The sequence below is a fragment of the Cadophora gregata genome (genome assembly GCF_030347475.1).
Source record: "Cadophora gregata isolate MNR1 chromosome Unknown scaffold_14, whole genome shotgun sequence".
In the NCBI taxonomy this organism is placed as follows: Eukaryota; Fungi; Ascomycota; class Leotiomycetes; order Helotiales; family Ploettnerulaceae; genus Cadophora; species Cadophora gregata.
In genome coordinates, this window is record NW_026695937.1 from 148291 (window position 1) to 166820 (window position 18530).

The 18530-nt window shown below is 47.7% G+C and overlaps 7 protein-coding genes across 7 annotated transcripts; 3 read left to right on the forward strand and 4 right to left on the reverse strand.

The window, feature by feature from the left end:
• Positions 1 to 16: 16 nt before the first annotated feature.
• ONS95_004145 (uncharacterized protein) lies at positions 17 to 1900 on the reverse strand (the record flags this gene model as incomplete). Its single annotated transcript, XM_058497491.1, has 1 exon — positions 17 to 1900. The coding sequence occupies one exon, from the start codon at positions 1898 to 1900 to the stop codon at positions 17 to 19; it is 1884 nt and encodes a 627-aa protein (XP_058352216.1).
• Positions 1901 to 3672: 1772 nt separating this feature from the next.
• Positions 3673 to 4708, forward strand: ONS95_004146 (uncharacterized protein; the record flags this gene model as incomplete). The annotated part of the gene is made up of 2 exons (XM_058497492.1): positions 3673 to 4013; positions 4066 to 4708. The coding sequence occupies 2 exons, from the start codon at positions 3673 to 3675 to the stop codon at positions 4706 to 4708; spliced, it is 984 nt and encodes a 327-aa protein (XP_058352217.1).
• A 182-nt stretch (positions 4709 to 4890) lies between these two features.
• ONS95_004147 (uncharacterized protein) lies at positions 4891 to 5916 on the reverse strand (the record flags this gene model as incomplete). The annotated part of the gene is made up of 1 exon (XM_058497493.1): positions 4891 to 5916. The coding sequence occupies one exon, from the start codon at positions 5914 to 5916 to the stop codon at positions 4891 to 4893; it is 1026 nt and encodes a 341-aa protein (XP_058352218.1).
• A 1107-nt stretch (positions 5917 to 7023) lies between these two features.
• On the forward strand, positions 7024 to 8086 carry ONS95_004148 (uncharacterized protein; the record flags this gene model as incomplete). The annotated part of the gene is made up of 2 exons (XM_058497494.1): positions 7024 to 7255; positions 7311 to 8086. 2 exons carry the CDS (start codon positions 7024 to 7026, stop codon positions 8084 to 8086), a joined length of 1008 nt encoding a protein of 335 aa, XP_058352219.1.
• A 471-nt stretch (positions 8087 to 8557) lies between these two features.
• ONS95_004149 (uncharacterized protein) lies at positions 8558 to 9312 on the forward strand (the record flags this gene model as incomplete). The annotated part of the gene is made up of 2 exons (XM_058497495.1): positions 8558 to 8672; positions 8963 to 9312. The coding sequence occupies 2 exons, from the start codon at positions 8558 to 8560 to the stop codon at positions 9310 to 9312; spliced, it is 465 nt and encodes a 154-aa protein (XP_058352220.1).
• Positions 9313 to 10173: 861 nt separating this feature from the next.
• On the reverse strand, positions 10174 to 11006 carry ONS95_004150 (uncharacterized protein; the record flags this gene model as incomplete). The annotated part of the gene is made up of 3 exons (XM_058497496.1): positions 10174 to 10509; positions 10559 to 10770; positions 10830 to 11006. 3 exons carry the CDS (start codon positions 11004 to 11006, stop codon positions 10236 to 10238), a joined length of 663 nt encoding a protein of 220 aa, XP_058352221.1. The 3' UTR covers positions 10174 to 10235.
• Positions 11007 to 13249: 2243 nt separating this feature from the next.
• On the reverse strand, positions 13250 to 17024 carry ONS95_004151 (uncharacterized protein). The gene is made up of 5 exons (XM_058497497.1): positions 15161 to 17024; positions 14933 to 14976; positions 14800 to 14879; positions 13959 to 14657; positions 13250 to 13891 (listed from the first exon to the last, which is right to left on the reverse strand). Exons 1-5 carry the CDS (start codon positions 15404 to 15406, stop codon positions 13257 to 13259), a joined length of 1704 nt encoding a protein of 567 aa, XP_058352222.1. The 5' UTR covers positions 15407 to 17024; the 3' UTR covers positions 13250 to 13256.
• Positions 17025 to 18530: the final 1506 nt, after the last annotated feature.

Sequence of the window (18530 nt, forward strand, 5' to 3'; positions counted from 1 at the left end):
AAATTAGATCTTGCCTTCAGTGTAATACAAATGACTCCGGCTGAGATTTAAGCTTCAACACAGACTCTACCATGTGCGCTGGTCTTGCGATCAGTTCATCTATCAGACATTCACCCACAACTTCAAAGTGAGTAATCTTCGTCGAAACCTTGACGCCGTGATCATTTCTCAATTCGGCTTCGACATCTGAGGCTCCATTGAGCGGGTCATATTCTCTCAGCAGAAATGGAACCATGAAATCACCCCAAAAGAAGCACATCTTGTCACCTACTCTAGCTCCTCCTGGAACAAGAACGAGACGACCGTTTTGCAGTTTGCCAAATCGTCTGCCGTATAGGAAGTGACGATATTCGTCCGAATCCTCATATATTGAGTGAAGTACAAGATGTCGAATCAGCCGTTCCCGTTTTTCTGCCAGCATAGGGTCCGTCAGATCCCCTTTAATCCAGTCAACATCGGTCCGCAAGATGCAAGAACTAATCTCCTCCTTGGGCTTGGGCTGACGACCACCTCCTAAGGATGAGGGCTCGCTTGGTGGTGCAGACATGAGGAAGTCAAGTAAAGTTTCCCAGTGGTGGAAGATCACAGATTCAATTGCTTTGCGTGTGCCCCGAGTATACTGACCTTCTTTCATGCAGCCAGGCCTCAGTTGTAGAGATAACTCCTGCTTTGTGATCAAATCTGTCACCATGCAGAGTTTGCCTACTCGTTCGCCGGTGACGCAAAGAAGAAGTCGATCAGAATGCAAGAAGCAGGGCTTAATTTGATAATCATTGGGATCTGCGTAGATTTTCTCCAATGTCGCTACGTCTCTTAATAGAGGTCGTGGGTAGAGGGGCTTTTTCTGAGTCCAATCCGGTACCCAGGTTGGAAACTGAGACGCCTGTGATACGCCTCTCCCATCAAGCTGAGGGTTGCATTCAGCGTAGGAAATGATTCTGTAATTCTTGAGAATGGGCAGTGTGTATCGGACAATGTCTCGATACACATCAATAAAGTCCTTCGTATAGTCGATATCAATCAACTTATTTTGCTTGTCATCTCTCGGGGAGGGCCCAAGGATACGACTATGAGCGAAAAGCACGTCTCGGGGGTCCAATACTCCAAAACCACGTCTGTTGTCGAGAACTGCTAGAAGGCGGAATACAAAGGCTAGTGCACAATCGTCTGATTGATCTGATTGATCTGATTGATCGAAGAAGCTTTTCTTGCCCTCTTGCATGATCAAAATATCTTTCCACGGGTGCACATATCGGTTTGCTTGCGTCAAAGACTTCACTGTATTGTGGAGCAGCTCCCATCGTACGCGACCCCTTCCACATTGAACCCACGGGTCGACAGAGAAGAGCAGTTCTTGATACACCCAGACTCGCTGAAACCAGGGTCTCGCTAGGATTTCTTGCCACGGAAGAGCTTCTAAGGCTTCTCTGTCCACAGTTAATGTGGCGTTGGATCTCACAGCATTAAGAACTGCGTCAGTGTTTTGGGTGGGCTCTCCAAGAAAGATGATCGTGTGCGTGGCGTGTCGATAGACATCACCCATTTGTCTGACTTGCCCATTTTTCTCTTCGTCGTCCGATTGGTTGATACAAATGGCATCCGCCCATATCAAACATCTCCTCGTTGGATCCCTCATATAACGCAAGGCTGAGTCGAGATTGGGAGTGATGCGGAACTCATGGCCCTCAACAAGGATGGACTTCAATATCGTGGAGCCTCCCCAGACGTAAGAGAGAGCAGTATAGTGATTGATCAGGTCGTGGTCATACTCGTGTAATGTGGTGTGGATGAGCGAGCATTTGATCCTCGCGTTGAGCTCTGGATCAGGCTCCAGCTCGAGGAGACGGATACCATCATTCTCAAGGATTGGGCGATACTGATATCTTTGAAGATCATCCATATCTAAATATTTGAAGACTAGGAGAGTTAACTAGCTTAGTGATGGGATAACATGATTGTACTGTGCTGATGTTGTTGTGAAGAGAAATGGTTATGACTGCCAAGATAGGTAGGGACTCGTGAGCTGCCCAACCCTGCAGCTTTTGTCTGATCTACACGTGACATACACAGGTATGTATTCTTTAATTCAAGATACAGCATACATAGATAGGTAGATAGATATAGGTGCTGTCAATCATCACTACTCAGAAGTCGCCTCTTACATTCAGCGCGGTTGATTTGTCAAAGTGAAAGTCTGTATTGAGAGACATCTCCTTTCTCATTGTCAGAATACACAGTTTCATGATGCGCTGGTCGCGTCCATTAAACATATTTCAATCCCCGTTTTCGTCCCGTGAAATCGAAAAGTAAATGTATTTGAGAAACCCAGCGAGTCCTACTAAAATTATAGGCGACAGCTAGCGCCATATCGCTAAAACGATCCCCTAACCCTACTTCATGACCCCTAACTCCCCTAACAGTTTCGCCACCCGATCCGCCAACTGCTCGACATTATCAACAATCTCAATTCCAAATCTCTCACAAACAATCTGCACATTCCCTCTCTTCACATACCCCTCCGGACACGCAACAACCATTTTCTTTCCCCTCGCAAAAAGCCCCAATTCCATCAATGTGATTGGCGCTGGCGATTTAGGATTGAAGTATACCGCGACAACATCAGCTGCTTCCATGGCGTCCAATTCCCAGTTTACTTGTTCGCGGAATGGTGCGAAATCTACTTCTTCTCGCCAGGTGGAGTCCCAATCTTCTCGATGAGGGTTGAGGATCGTGATGGGGAGATGAGAAAGTGCGGCTGTGAGGAGGGATTGCCATGTTGCTGGCGGCGCATCGATGGAGCCTGAGAGGAAGATTGTGGGCTGGTCGGTCGTGTAGGGGTTTGGTGCCATCACGACACGGCATCGGGTGGGGTTTGGATCAAGGGTTGGAGACGCCATTCCGCTTATTTCTATCGCCAGTGCGATGCTATATGCCCGGAAGATACGGATCGTTGTTGTTTAGTGAAAAAGGGAAGGTTGAGAAATCCATTACGATGATCATGATCAGGCTACGGAGAGGCTCGGTCCCGCGAACTACTCACGTGTACCAGGTGAGGCTGGGCGTGACTTTCGTCGGAGAATGCGGAATGCCTTCATGATTTGGAGTGGTCCCGACTTTCGTTCGTCGTGGTGAGGGCGTCTAGGTGAGTCTAGGTGAGACCTGCGATGGAGCAGTCCCCGTGCGGGTGTTGTGATATTGACTGGTTAAACGAGTCACTGGACAAGCTACAGTTCCTTGTCCCTCAGGAGCTCCGCTCACTGCCCTCATAAGCCCGACGAGTTGTGAAACCATGTACAACTATTTTGTGTCGTGTTGGTATTGTGATCCGCATGCAAGTTTCCCCGAACTTTCGTGCACGTCGTGTTGTTCGAACGAGATTCTAGTTTAGCCTCGAAACCAAAGGTTTTTCTTTCGGGCATTTTTCATGTTGGGAATTGGTCCGCGGCTACGGAGATTACTGATTGGGTGTCTATTGAAAGCGACCAACAATTGAAATTGGCGATTGTTGGTGTTTGTATACCCCTGGAGGATCTCAAGTTGCCCCGAGGATTAGCGCCTGCTCGTTCTCGTTCGGTCCCCATGGTGTCGCGCAAGTGCCCTTTGTTCTTATTACATTCTCGTGCGTCCTCTGAGTCTCTGTGATGAGAGAGTCTAAACATTGCTCTTTCCCAAATGACGACCACTCGTGGGCCAGATACTGTCAGTGGTGTGATCACGAACTGGCTCCCATTCACGACTCCAGGGCCTGGCCAATCTCTCGCTCAATGCTCCACTGCCATTTACTATCTCCCTGGAGCGGTATCTGGATTCGTTGCTTTTGATCCTTATTATGGAAGGTGGATCGATACGGCTGTAAAGTGCCTGGCAACTGAACAGACTCGTTGGTGGGAGCAACATAGTGATGGCATCACGACGAACATAAATCTCGGTCCGTTTGCGTGTCCGACAGGGTACACGACTGCTACAATTAGCTCGGTCAATCCGTTGACATCTTTTGTTGGCTGCTGCCCTTCGTAAGTGACCTGGAGTTATTCTCCAATGTAGAAATCTTCTAACTTGGTGAAGGTCATATACGTTTTTGGGCAGCTTTTTAGGTGCCGCGACTCTTGGACAGTGCCATTCCCCGCTCAAAGTCGGTCAAACAATTGTCGCAAAATCTACAATCGACACAAACTTCAACTGGAAAGATACGACAGCGGTAGTGATAGGGAACGGATTTAGCGTGGCCGCTGTACATGTTAATGGCTTCGTTTTTCGGGAAAAGGCTCTCACAACCCCGGCTTCCACCTCTGTATCAACAACTCAGCCAGGAACCTCCTCAACAACCAGCTCAGTACAGCCGTTGAATACCAGCATACAGTCTATAGTACCGGTTGAGACCGCGCCAGTGACGTCTGAGGGTCTGAGTAACGGGGCGAAGATTGGCATCGGGGTCGGAATTTCGTTGGGGGTGCTGGGGACGGTCTGTCTCGCAGCAGCAATCTTTATACTGAAGCGAAGAACTCGTGCCCCTCAGAGCCCTAGGTATCCTTCTGGATTTGCTGAGGCACCATCCTATCCAGCAAACTATCCGATGGCGAAGCGAGCCCAAGGTGGTAGTTCTATTTATGAGGCGCAAAGAGGAACAATTCATGAAGCGCCCGATGGAATGCGGCATCAGTCGAAAGGGCCAGCGGAGATGTGGGTGGCACCCCATCAGGGAGGATGACTGTTTTACGTTGTGACGACTTGCAGTTCGTATTTTTTACAGCGCGGCGTTCTTGGTTTTAATACACATCCATATATAAAATTAGCAGCATCTGTTTATCTCTTCGGCGATAATCAATTCAATTTCTATGGGCAAGAATGCTCCAGTTGGCCTTGTACATGTTTTCATTCTATATAGCTACATCAAGCTCCCCCAAAGTTCTCAGTATTATGATCCGTGAAAGTTTCCAAGGTACACAACCTATATTCAGGGCACCACTTATATATCTCGTCCATGTGCTCCTTCTGCCACACATTGGGCTGATGATAACCTAGTGGTTTATCATACCACATTGTCTCCACCGAGAACTGCATCGCGATCTCTGGAGTAGGCAATGTAGACCCACCTGGCATCTCTCGCATCTTCTTTGAGAACCACTGATCTTCATAATCCACGTTCCCGGCAGAATGATCTCCATGTCGCTCCACCTGCCAATCATAGTTCTGGACAATCTCCAAGCACTTCGTTCGATTCCGTATCGAAAGCCCGCCATTGTATCCCATTCCTAACCCTCTGACCTCGTCGACCGGCGCACCGACAAAATCGTACATGAGGAAATCCTCTACTCTGTGCTGCGAGTTCGAGCAGATGATGCTATCTGCTTGGAACATCAAAATATGTTCCGCCGGCGCCATCTGTTCCCAGAACCATGGCTTGGTAAAGAATCCTGAGACAGCGGCATGTGTATTCAGGTGTTCTTCTGCTGGCAGAGCCCGCACATGAAATCTACCAGCGCTCACTTCTCTTTGGAATGGCGCCGATTCGGAGAATGCTCCCATGTTTCCTTCGCTCGTAAACAGGTGTATTGGCCATTCTCGTCCAAGCACAGATGAGAAATGTAATATGATGGGGATTAAGTTCTCGAGAGGTCGATTCTCGACTATAACTGCCGCTTTCGAAGTGGAGAGGATTGTGCTTGGACGCGGAGGGAGATTCGCGGGCTCTTCACTGGCTGGGTTTTGTGGTGGTTCCTTGCGGAAAGAGTATCCATCTGCCACGAGTCTGTGGGAAGAATACAGGAGAGCTAGGGCGATGAGGGTGACTGCTGCTGCGATGGCTATCTTTTTGCTGCTGAACAGCGGTCTCTTCCTTCGAGGGCTTCCTGCGCCAACCGTTGACTCCGAGTCCGGATTATCCTGTGCCAGCCTTCGCCAGCCTTGTGGCGCCATCTAATATATCTGTTCGGCGGATCGTGGGAGCCTGGGACTGTTAATTGTCGGCGAAGGGGAAGATTCCGATTCAAGTAGAGTACGGAGCTCTGGATAACGAGAAGAGATTTTCAAACGGACCCGATGGATAGGTGGGTGGGAACGAAAACCAATAACCTCAAAAACCAACATTTCTGATGTTGGTGTTCCACCGTGCCACCCTAGTCTGCAAGCCACCCACCCTCAGCGCGTATCGAAACCCATACCATGACCCATGGCTGCAGGCAGCCTGACGATACAGTAGGAGCTTAAGTCGTGTTATTTACAGGGGTATTCAGATAAGCATAACGAAAATCGTTTGAACTGGAGGTCCTCAGACAATTCGTTTTTGTTTACCTTTGTTCTGAAGAATGACCTTCCGACTTCTCGCTCCTGTTAGATCTCGAGAGTCGGAACTCATACGGTCCGGGCCGCTGTCAGCAAAATAGTTCGTCTCGGCCTATGAACTTAAATTCTTCCCGACCTTGAAGATCGACAGATCTTTCCAGCCGAAACTGTTTCATCTCCGGTGGACTTCGGACTAGTGCCAAAATACTTGACAAGATATGATATATGTATGCCGAGCGAGCGTTTCATCTCCGGATTTGCCTTCTCAGGTGAAGACATTAAGCGCCGCCTTATTGAGACGGCCTAATTTTGAGGTTCGGATGACGATGCATCCTTGTGAGAAGCGCCTATCAGTCATGGCACTCTGGTGGGTCAGTCGGCGGGCGCCTGGAATGCGAACAATCTGCCTTCCCGAACTTTCTGCCCAAACTTTCCTGCTCCATAGCCAATTGTTCTTGGTATTTTGCCGCCACTGGTCGTCTATTCAAGGCGACACTTGGCTCCAATTTAGGTCGCTTTCGGGGTCGCCAATTTGGTCTAACTTCTAGCATTGGACGATCAAATGCTTCATGGAGTGTTCATATGATTCCTTCTGCTGAACTTTTTTTCGATGTCTTGTTTAAACTTTATATTTTATGATTTTGAGCTTGTGGTGCTTCAAAGACTGATACTCGAGCGTCCAGTATCCCAATCTATAATTTTTAATTCAGGCACTTGGGTTTGCGAGCATCTTCATTCAAGATGAAGTCTTCCAAGAACGTTAAAACTCTTTCGCCGAGAGTTGACATCCTTACAGACTTGTTCTTGAACCCTCCAGCAACAGGATCCAGCGGTCCAGACAATTCCGAATGGATTCTCGGCTCCACACAGCATGTACGGTGGTCAACGGATATGGCCGTCTTCGATTTTCTCTTGTTTCAACAACTCGATTGCGGTGATCATAGCTGTGTGAATGGGCCATTTTTGATCGCAGGTATAATGTTCAGTGCCAGCTGGTACAGGAGGTCACAGAAGCTAACTTTGCCGAGAGAATCTCACAAGCGAGACAAAAACATGGGACTGGCAAGTCACCACGGGAACTATGACGTTGAAGCCATCCAATACCTTTTTCCTTCGAATGCGAGATTCCAATGACAAAAAAACCGAGTTTGACTCGAGCACACTTGATTTCACTTCTCCCGATGCACCTGGTAGTGGTGCAGACAGTCCCTCGGAAACAGCATCACCGAGCACCCCCAAGCCTTCCAGCACCACTATTTCTACGGCTCCCTCCAGAGTCAGCTCTTCAGCTTCTAGAACTTTGATATCTCTCAGTCCCATACTGTCCCCAACAACTTCCTCTCAGTCTATCATACCATCAACGACTCTCCCAGCGCCAAGTTCTCCTGGCACACCCACGACGACACCAGCCTCTCTTCCAGGATCATCCACAAGTGGAGTCTCAACGGGAGCAAAAATTGGCATGATAGCAGGAGCAATATCTGCAGTCGTGCTAGCCATATTCATAGGCTGGTATCTCGGACGTCGACGAAAACTCAAATCGACGAAATCGCCGTTCCATCCATTCGAGACCCCACCTCCCGCGCCTCCAGTCCAGCTTGCCGAACTTCACGTCCCAGGATGGGGGGAACAGAAAGTGATTCCACCGCCTTTCACGCCTCGAGAACTGCATGGCAATGGCAAGTTTGATAGCTTCAAGGGTCTAAGGGAGTTGGATGCTTGGGACAAACCGGGTGAGCTTGATGCGGGGAGTAGGCAGGGGGTTAAGTCGGGGGTCTATGAGTTGGGACCACGATATACGTGATGATGATTTATGAAACATTTTATTCGGAGTTCAAAAAAGACCCAGGGCTTCTTACACTTTTCTATTGCTCTGGTGAGGACCCTCTGCTATCTTGATGTTGTTTTTGCTTCTCACACTTTGCCCTCTCGACTGATCTGGAGGCATTGAACGAAAGCGTGCGGCGGGCGACTGGGGTATCTGACTGTGCTCTCCTTCACATCTTGGAGTCAGGTTAAATTTCTATACATACGTAGCCAGAGAGACAATCACACATCAATTTTCTCTCAAGCCATCCAGTCATTCGCTCGCAAAGTCGTCCATGGACACTCACCATTCAAAGACATAGGGAACTCCTCTCCTTGACTCAACCAAGCCCATTCAAGTCCAACATGGACTCTGCCTGTCCAATCTCCTCTCCTCAGCACACATTTAAGCTCAGAAATCGTTACCACTCTGAATCTCGTGCTGTCAAAACAGCCTCTCCACCTCAGAATGGCTACCAGTACTCCAACAGGCGGAACAACGAACCGCACTAGAACAACTAACTCGGCATCTCTTGTACAGCCACCGATACGGCCGAGGAAGAATAAGTGGCTTCAGGATGATCGTAAGTTGTATATATTCACTTTGAACCTGGATCATGTGAGCTCTCCGCTCTCATTCTTGTCAGACGTACCATGTCTGGACTGTCCAGGCTATCCAAAACTGCCTCCGCGCTTTCGCACTTTTACACGTCTCATCAAGAAGTATGAAATTGTGGACTGCAGTTCTCTACGTCTCTTTTTGAGGCATTGTGGTCAGATTCTCCACTTGCGTGCAGACATTTCGCGAACTCTCCAAACACCCCATCCCCTTTCATCTCATCCGCCATCCAAAACTAACAACCTCCCTGTCCAGGCAGCCACCTAATTGGTATCGCCCGCCGCAAAGGCGACAAAAATCCCCTCAACTGGAACGTAGAAATCGACCCACAATTCGCACGCTTCGCGCCCAAAGACTGGAGTCCAGATTTCCCTCCTCCTCCTGTGAAAAAGAAGAAGCAAAGACCGCCGAGTACGGATTCTGATACGTCGGGTTCTGGGAGTGATGGGAAGAAGAAGGGAGGAGGCGTGTTGAGGAAGTTGATGTTTTGGAAGAAGAAGAAGAAGGGGAAAGGGAGCGGGAGGGGGAGGAGTAGTAGCGTGAGTGGTGGGACGGGGACGAGGACGACGGCGAGGGGCAATGGGGGGAGCTCGAGTAGTAGTTGAGTGAGGTGGTTGTAAAGAGTGGTGCTTTGATGACGATTTGGAATATTGTGCGAAGAGCTTTCTAGATGTTGAAGATCTCTTGGTTTCTTTACATGGAAGAATAGGAAATATGTCCAATACTGACTTCGTATCTGTGCAAGAGCTGCATGTTCCCCGGCTCATGTAATGTCGTATCGTCAATGGTAAAGCTGTACCTAGATACTGATTAGTCCATTTGAATCGTCGTGTGATCGTCTTACATCCATCAGCCTTAAAGTTTTGGCAATTTTCGGAGACCAGGCTTCACCAATTTTGGCTATCCCTTCGCGACCTGCTGACGGCCACAAGGACAGTGACAATGCGGTATTTGCTACGAAATACGGATTATTTGAAATTTACATGGAGACTTCGACTATTACCAGGAATAACTGTGTGTTTGATGATCCTCGCTCTCGGTAGCTGCCCCAGTGTCACTTGTTGATACCCACCTCGCTTAACCATCACCAGGGAATACCCACACAGGGATGTAGAAACTGTCAGGGGTACGCTAGACAGACTCGGGACATACAGAGAGGGGTCGTGTGTCCTAAAAGTTCTGTCTTGCTCTTTAGACGAATAAACCGCCGCTTTGTAAACCGTCCATTAAGTCCCGACACATTTTCCTAAGCTTGACCACAGTTCCTGCTTCTGCTCTCGTGCATCCGAGAGGCTTGACTTTGATTGCATTGAATCAACATATCGGCATGCACAATTTGGTCTTTGAGGACGCAGTGGTTTATACATCAATGGAATATTCTGAGACAGATGATCTTCTTGTTGAAAGAAGCCATTCAAAGCCCTCACAACGTTGCCAGCAACACAAAAGAAATGAAATTATCAAGTCCCTGCCCGCCATCTTCCGCATTCCCTTCCATTGTTTCTCCCTGCTGAAACCATGCTGGCAATCACTGCGCAGCTCTGATCTTTCCAGTCAAGAAGGTCACAGCCTCGGGGACTCTTCTCTCATAGTCCAAGTGAGCTGGCAAAATGGTCAATGTCCCTCGGCATACCGCATCACCAGAGTTGCAAATGACAAGAACCTTGTCCCTTGGGAAGTTGGGGATTTGACCATTGTCTTGTTGGTTTTGAGTGTCACCGTACGTTACGACACCAGCAATTTGATCTTTGACTGCTTGTGGAAGATTCTCAATCGCACGGTGGCAAAGAGCTGCTCCTTGACTACAGGGATGTTAGCCTAGCAGCAGGAAATTGCAATCAATCAACCAACCTGTAGCCACCACCAACAAGTACTGAGTTCGGGCATCTGGACGCAGCGTCCACAAAGAGGTCTCGCATTTCGCGAATTCCAGCTGGATCAGCCCCTCCAGGGAGGAAGTTTGTGGACAGAGCAGCAGCATAGTCGATGCCTTCAACAGCAACACTGTTTCCTCCAAATGCCCTCTTCAGCCCTTCTCCAGTGGGAGGTCCAACGGTACTCCCCTAAATATCAATTAGTTTAATTTATCATGGCATTTTGATCAAGCTTGAAGGCGGCTAACCATGTTTCCAACTTCAGTGGAGCCTCGAGCAAAGAAGAATATGATATCCCTGCAGCCGCCTCTGGTGAACTCATTGGCTGTGATGCCAACGTTGGTGGACTGGCGAACTTCAACAGCAAGAGGACTGGCTGTTGCGATACCAGCAAGCAGAGAGACGATGAGGGCTTGGGTCTTCATTTTTGAGATAATGTGACGGGGAATGTTGCAAGAATGGGGTATGCGAGGACTGGTCTGGCAAGTCTGAAGATGGCACTGAATGAATGGAAAAGAATGTAGTGATGTGAGGAAGCTGGAATTTGCCTGAAGAAAAAGTTTCACTTTGGAAGCAAAGAACTTGTGGTTATATATTTCGATCCTGCAGTTCAGTCCCCAGTTTCCTACTCACCTACCAATTCTAGGTATCTTGAAAACCTCGGACGATCCGTCGTGGGTTGGCAAACATGCAAAGCTGATCCAATCGCAACTCATAGTCACCCATCTGGTATTTACACAAGAACGAAAAATTCAAGATCTATCCTGAGACTTCCAAGCCACTCTCTCGACGAAGCTATCGCCTCACCAAAAGCAGCCATCCCCGAGGTAAAACTTCTCAAAGCCATACTAGCCCTAGGTATTTCCATGTGTAAGTACCTACCTATTCGATAATCTGACGACATATCGGGACGTATCAGACGACTCTAAAACGAACAAGATCAGTTGGCATACTTGGCACTCAAGATTAACCTCAAGGGGCGACGAAACACCTCGGCAGATGAGTTAACTACCAGATTTATACTGGTTCTACACATCTGGAAACAAGGATGGATTTCTTTCTTTAGTAGCCAAGATCCAGAGGGGTATTACGTGCAGGCGGGGTGGCTGCAACATCCTGGATAATGCGGGGTACAGGTGTTTTTGTGGTCCCATGATTTGCGCTCAGATCTTCAGCCAAGTCGTCTCGCTTAGATTGATTATTCCGTGTGTAACTTCAAATCGATTTTTCCAAGGTCTTGTCAACGAGTTATGCGGCAGTAAGCCGTCGGGAAATTCTTGTCACTCTCCATGTTTCATATCTTCAACTACGTCAGTAACATAACAAATATTTCAAATACATAGCCGTTTTACTCTGTTGAAACTGAAAATAAAAATACGGATTGATGCCGAATCAACATTTGACAATACCAAAATGTAAAAGAGTCAAAAGTGCATCTACATATATGCCTAGTTTTTCTATTTCCAAGCCTCATTTGAAAGCCAAGCCTTCCTAGTATCAACGCCTCACGTTCGTTGACGATATCAAGAACACAGGACCTGTAAAACCCTACACCTAAACAGGTCGGCATTTGTGCTTTGAAGCCTGTTTCTGCCTGGAATAGGAGCCGAGGTCAAACATAATGCCTTGATATATCAAGAGTCGAAGCTAGTGAGCCTTATCAGTGTTCAATCAATATAATCAAGCCAAAATCCAGCAGGAGCAAAAGGTTTCGCGGCACCCTTGATATCTGGTCCGGAAAATTGCACTGGAACTTTATTGACCGTAATAATTCTTCCATGAACAACCGAGGATAGCCACTGAATCTTGGAGATGCAGCAACAGTGCATCCATTCGTCGTTTGGCCTGCGATGCACGAGAGACGAGGAAGTGTCAAAGCAGGGGCTGTCACCAGACCTCGGTCCTCTTCCTAAATTATCCTTCACTTGCTTATTCATCTTCATTCCCTTTTTCCCTCATCAAATCTTCTCACCATTATTCAAAGATCAAAGATCTTACCGAGAAAGGCGAAGTAAATTCGTCTCGTCATCCACCTGCCCAGGCGGTGTTCAGCAATTGGAAGAGCATAACAAATATAGACCATGATGCTACTCCATTCAAGTGAGTATCTTGGATGAATTCAGATGTGCAATGTGTAAGTTCGTACTCAAAGCAATCAAATACTGGAGGACGACCGCTTTCGCGATTGTCAACTCCATTAGATATAATTTACTGGCCATCGATAGCGCGAGATTTCATCAGACCCGTGATGCGAAAGCTCTACCGGTATTTTCAAAGCGAACCACAAGAGTGGAAGAATCCCTATCAAATATCTGGTCAGCAATCTGTGGACCCTTCTCCGGCATTTTGTGCCATGTAAACATCACGTTTTATTAACCGACTTTGGAGATCACCAACCTGCATTTGCTGTCTACAAAAGTTGTTTTTGTTTGCGGCTCTCACTTCTTGAAATAAAATACAGCTATATAAGAAATGTTTATATTTTCACTTCGTGGATAACGGAGCGATATCAGGGAAAAGCGATACCAGATAACCGATCTCGAGCAGTCTCTATCATGTGTGAGGACGCAGCTTAGTCCAAGCACATTCAAGTATTTACAATAAACCACCACTCCCCTCCACCTGTGAATATACTATCTCCCCCCCCCCCCCCCCCCCTCTCCATTCTCTATAAATCATCTCTTCGCCACCCCCCAGTTCTCATTCATAATCTTAATCCCCACTTCCCTAAACGTGTCACTCTCCACAAAACTCGTAACATTAGCATCAAACACCATGTCCCATGGTCCCATACCATTGACCCCCTCGACGATCCTAACGGCCTCATAGCTTGGCCAACTCTCCACCTCCGTATCCCGACCAACCCAAGAATTCGGATCAAGATCCGCCACAAAACTCGCCCAGCTCTTACTCATCAGCTCAGCAAGATCGGTATAGCTCTGACTCTTATTACCAAATGGGTTCTCGGCATAACCAAGACCATTGAGGTTATCAAATACGAATGCCACTTCTGTAAAGTGTGTGACGGAGATGGGGAATGGAGTCCCGTTGGGGATGGCGTTGAAGCGGTAACAGTAGGTATCGAGACCAGCGGCGGACCAGACCGCGCATGTATGGCGACGAGAAGCGATGAAGAAGAGATCACCGCTGTAGGCTGCACTACGTCGCCAGTATGCACCGAAGGATGTGTTTGCGAAAAAGAGGTCTGCTCCGAGGGTGGCAGTGTCAGGGATTAGGTAGTCGGAAGTGTTGGTGTCGACGTATGCCGAAATGAGGTCGGAGAGGACTTGTTCTGATGCTGACCAGGTGCCTTAATCACACACACATATCAGCATGTTTCTCTTCACAGAGGTCGTACAAATGGGCGCAGAACTCACCATTAATCACCCCCACCAAATCCGCCTCTGTATCAATTCCCCTCGGACTGAACGCCGTCCCTTCATCAGAGTTCGCCCCTGCAATAATAGGAACATGCACAAAGCTCCCATCAGCAAGCTGCTCACTCCCATACCTCGCCACAAAATTCCCATCAAGAGCAGGCCACCACCCAGGCATGTTGAATTCCGTAGTATTCAACACACTGTTTAACACTGTAAACGGCACCTCTCTCAAGCATGTAAGCGAGTTCGAGGAATTTCCACACCCCGATTGCTCAACAACAGAATCGTACATAGGCTGATAATCAGAAGAGCTCTGTTGCACGCCGAAAAAGATAGGTCCACCGGATTCCATAATAGCTGCACGGAACAACTTGTCGTCACGGCCATTGAAAGCAGTGAGATGTAAGCCAACGCTGGCCGCGCCAGCGCTCTCTCCCCAGATAGTGACCTTTTCAGCATCGCCTCCGAAAGCAGCAATGTTCTCGTTGATCCAATGGAGTGCAAGACGCTGGTCCTTGAGACCGACATTGATGGCACCAGCGTCGGAAACGGCGTCTCCATTGAGGAAACCGAACGGTCCAAGACGGTAGGCGATACTGGCTGCGATGATGGGTTTACCGATTTCGACGGAGTTTTGGACGATGAAAGAGAGGTTATAGCGTCTGTCTGGTGCGCCACCGTATGCGAAGCCGCCACCTGTGTGGGTCAGTACTGATAAGGAAAAGAACTAAAGGGGACATCTAGTGGGTTGGTTTCGGCAGCACTTGACGGAGGAGCCACCCAACGAGCACGTTTACGACAAGAACTTGATAATCTTGATGAGTGACAATTGACATACCATGGATCCAGAGCGCCACAGGTAAACTCTGATTCTCACACCCACTCGGTCTCACAACATTGAGGTACAAGCAGTCCTCGCTTAAGACATGTCAGTCAGCCTTTGTCACTCAACCCAACATATCACCACATACCTTTGTTGATACCCAATCTGATCAGATCCATAGCCAATACAATGCTGCACTCAAGTCAGTCAATCAATCACCAACATCAATCATTCAACCTCTCCAATGTATTCCCCCTCTTCATTCCCCTCTCCCAAATCGAATCCCAGACTATTCCCCCTATCTCACCCCACCGCCTTCACCTCTCCCTCCCAGGCAGAAAGACTTTCAGAAACAAGAAGCAATGAATCCACTCACAAACGCATAATTCGTAGCCGGCACACTCCCCTCCCACGTTCTATTCTCCAACGCCACCGGATTCGCAAATCTCAGATCCCCCACGGGCGGTTCTGCAAACGGGATCCCAAGAAACAGATCTTGGTTGAAACTCTCTAGATGTTTGCCATAGTAGGAGCCATTGAGGACTTTGACCGTTGGAGCGGCGGTAGCTAGGACCGTGAAAGCCGTTACTAGGATCGGGGCAAACAGGTGTTGAAGAAACATCTTTGGTTTCGGCTGGCTTTTCAGTAACTTTTGAAAGCACTTTTCCGGAAGAAAAAGAATGCCGGAAGGAGATGGATTGATTCAACGGAAGAGAGAGATAAATAGAGCACCCACTTAATCCAATCCAAACCAACCTCTCAAGCAAGAAAAAGATGGGCAACCATCCCATCTTTAAATCTCAAATCCATCCACTGGACTCCGGTCTGCAAATCCCTTCTCCATCTCCACACCCCTTCCCCGTCCTTACCTAGCTAAACCTCATCATCACTACAATCTCCGTCTTTTTCACCACCCACTCTACCACCAACCGGCCCAAACGTCCCATCCCGTCTCTAGTCTACCCCACAACCCCTCCAAAACCCACCACTTTAGCCGCATATCGTCCACCTGCACTCCACACGTCATTTCTTCCACCACTTCCACCGCCCGCATCCATGGGATCTTTCCAGAAATTCTCATCCCGAAGTTCATCCACCACGATTTCGACCCAGGAAGCGGGGTGCGGGGATAAAGTCAGCCAATGAAATACCTCAAATGAGGAGAAGAGTGGAGGAGGAATTGCTTCAAGCGAAGTAAACCCGATCGACTTTCCTGATTCCCAAATGGAAGTCCCTGTTATGAGAAGAGGGGAAGAGGAGATGTTCGAGTCGGTCCGAATATTGGTGTTGACATAGGGAAACGAGTCAGGTATTGAACTGGCTTGACATCGGACTGATTGATGCGATTCTACTGCACTTACAGTGTAGTAGTGCCTCCTCAAAGGCCCCGGTTTCAGAAAGGCCTCGGTTCTCAAACTAAGGCGGATCCAGTTTATGTCCGCCAAGGCCCTCACAGCTGGGCAGTCGCTAGGCTTAATCTCACTCATACTTGAGGACGACTCTTCTTACGGTAAAAGCTCTATAGATAGGAGGGCGATCTGCCTCGCCATATTACCCTCTCAATATTTTAGAGAATTCTAGCTGTTACGAGACTTGTAGATCAGTATTTGTTCAATCTGGAGTCTATTTGACTTCCAGATTCTGGCTTGCCCTTAGCTGGTCCAAAAATTTGGGCCGCCTCCAATCTATGCCATCCTCTACCTACGCTGGAACCTCGGGTCGCGAAAGGGCACAGCTATCATCAATTCGTCTTTCAGTCTATGCTTTCGTTCTGTTTCGTTTCGTTTCGTTTCCTTTTGATTTCCAACCCAGTCCAATCCTCTCAGGTTCCGTCGACACACAAACATGGATACAAAGACAAAGAATCGACTCTTATTAGCCATTTGGTCGTCAAGCGAGAAGTAGGTCGGTCAACATACTGAACACAAATACGAATCGATTTTATGCAGCCAAGAAAATCTACAAGCGCAAGAAAATGGCCTGAACACGAAGTCTATGCGGGATTTACCCTCTCTCTCTCTATATTTGGATATCATCACTTTCCTCCAACATCGGAAAACCCAACCTTCACAACACCAAATATCCAACTATACATACAACACGACCTCGTTTTTGCAAGTGCCGCTCGCTCGCATCTTCTCCAGCTCTTTTCCCAGTCAAACTTAAATCCTCCTCCTCCTACCTCTAAACTCTTCCCCCAACAAAACAACCAAAACGATCAGAAGCGTCTCAAGATCAACATCAACATCAAAATCAAATATCAATACTATTCAATTTCCCTTTGAGATATTTTATATACTACTACCTATACGATAGCAATTTCCTATCCAAGCCAATCATTCTACACATATCAGATTCCAACAAAAACAATGCGTGACGTCTATCTACTGATTCTACTTCCCTCTTTCCTTCTTTAACTCGCACGCACAAATTCCAAGATTTTCATCCCATTACAATCTGGGCAGTTCCGGCCGGGGTTTACATTACAATTTCCGACTTTCAATTCACGTACATGCAGACAAGACAGAAACCACCTTGCTTTACTTCGTTCACTTCAAATCATCTCGATTCACATGTCCTGTACTTTTACCACCTTTATCACCTCATCACCTCACCACATCCTCCCCTTCCTTCCTTCCTCTTCCCTCTTCCCTCTTCCCTCTTCCCTCTTCCCTCTTCCCTCTTCCCTCTTCCCTCTTCCCTCTTCCCTCTTCCCTCTTCCCTCTTCCCTCTTCCCTCTTCCCTCTTCCCTCTTCCCTCTTCCCTCTTCCCTCTTCCCTCTTCCCTCTTCCCCTTTCATTCTTCAATTTTCACACCTCATTCCTCACCCTCCATCTCCCCACCTAAAAAAACCCACCAAACCGACCAGCCAACCCAAGAAAAGAAGGCCTCCAAGAATTCAAACCCAATCGATATCAATATCAACATCAGATGCCAAAATGTCATTCCTATTCCCATTCCAATTCCAATTACATACCACTAGTACTGCTGCCATGATTTCTTATCAAATCTGCACACACACACACAAACACACACACATATATACATATACACAAAGACGAAGGGGAGGGGGCAAAAAAAAAACAGAGTCCCCGCGGGGCGATATCTCTTCCTTCCTTCCTTCCTCACTTTCATCAGGTATCAATTTTTTTCCTCCTTTTTTTAAGGGGTTTTTTTTTTTTTTTTTTTTTTTAGCTCGCTCTCCCATTTCCCAAGAGTCTCTGTCCTGTCCTGGCATGAGCTGCTCAGGATCCTATCTATTAATCAGTCCCAGTCCAATCCAGTCCAGTCCAGTGCAATCCAATCCAATCCAGTCCCAATCCAGTCCAATCGTCCCGAACTCTCCACACCCCACACCCCACACTCCAATCCCCAATCCCCTAAGCCAACCTACATACATACCTACCTACCCACGTATACAAGCACGCACGCACCCGCGGAGCAGACTTGTTTTCTGCTTAACTTAAGGTTTTCCTAATTGATCTCTTGTCATTTTTGTACTGTGCTGTATTTACTGTACTGTATTGTACTGTACTGTATTGTATGTACTTCACCACCTCTCACCACCTGTGATTACTTCTCACTACTAATCTCTTATCTTCCCATTTTAATTAATTTCACATCAACGCAAATCAAATCAAACCAAATTAAATCAACTCAACTCACCACACCACCACCACCACCACCACCACCACCTCAATCTAGCTAGCTAGCTAGCACATTCATTCCATCACTTACTTGTACTT

What these genes read in the sequence shown, in the direction of transcription:
- ONS95_004151 (XM_058497497.1), bottom strand. Translation starts at nt 15,406, where the DNA reads ATGTTTCTTCAACACCTGTTTGCCCCGATCCTAGTAACGGCTTTCACG. An exon ending in CGGCTACGAATTATGCGTTT is followed by an intron (nt 14,977 to 15,160) that starts GTGAGTGGATTC and finishes ACTTGAGTGCAG; the next exon opens with CATTGTATTGGCTATGGATC. An exon ending in TTTGGTGGGGGTGATTAATG is followed by an intron (nt 13,892 to 13,958) that starts GTGAGTTCTGCG and finishes TGTGTGATTAAG; the next exon opens with GCACCTGGTCAGCATCAGAA.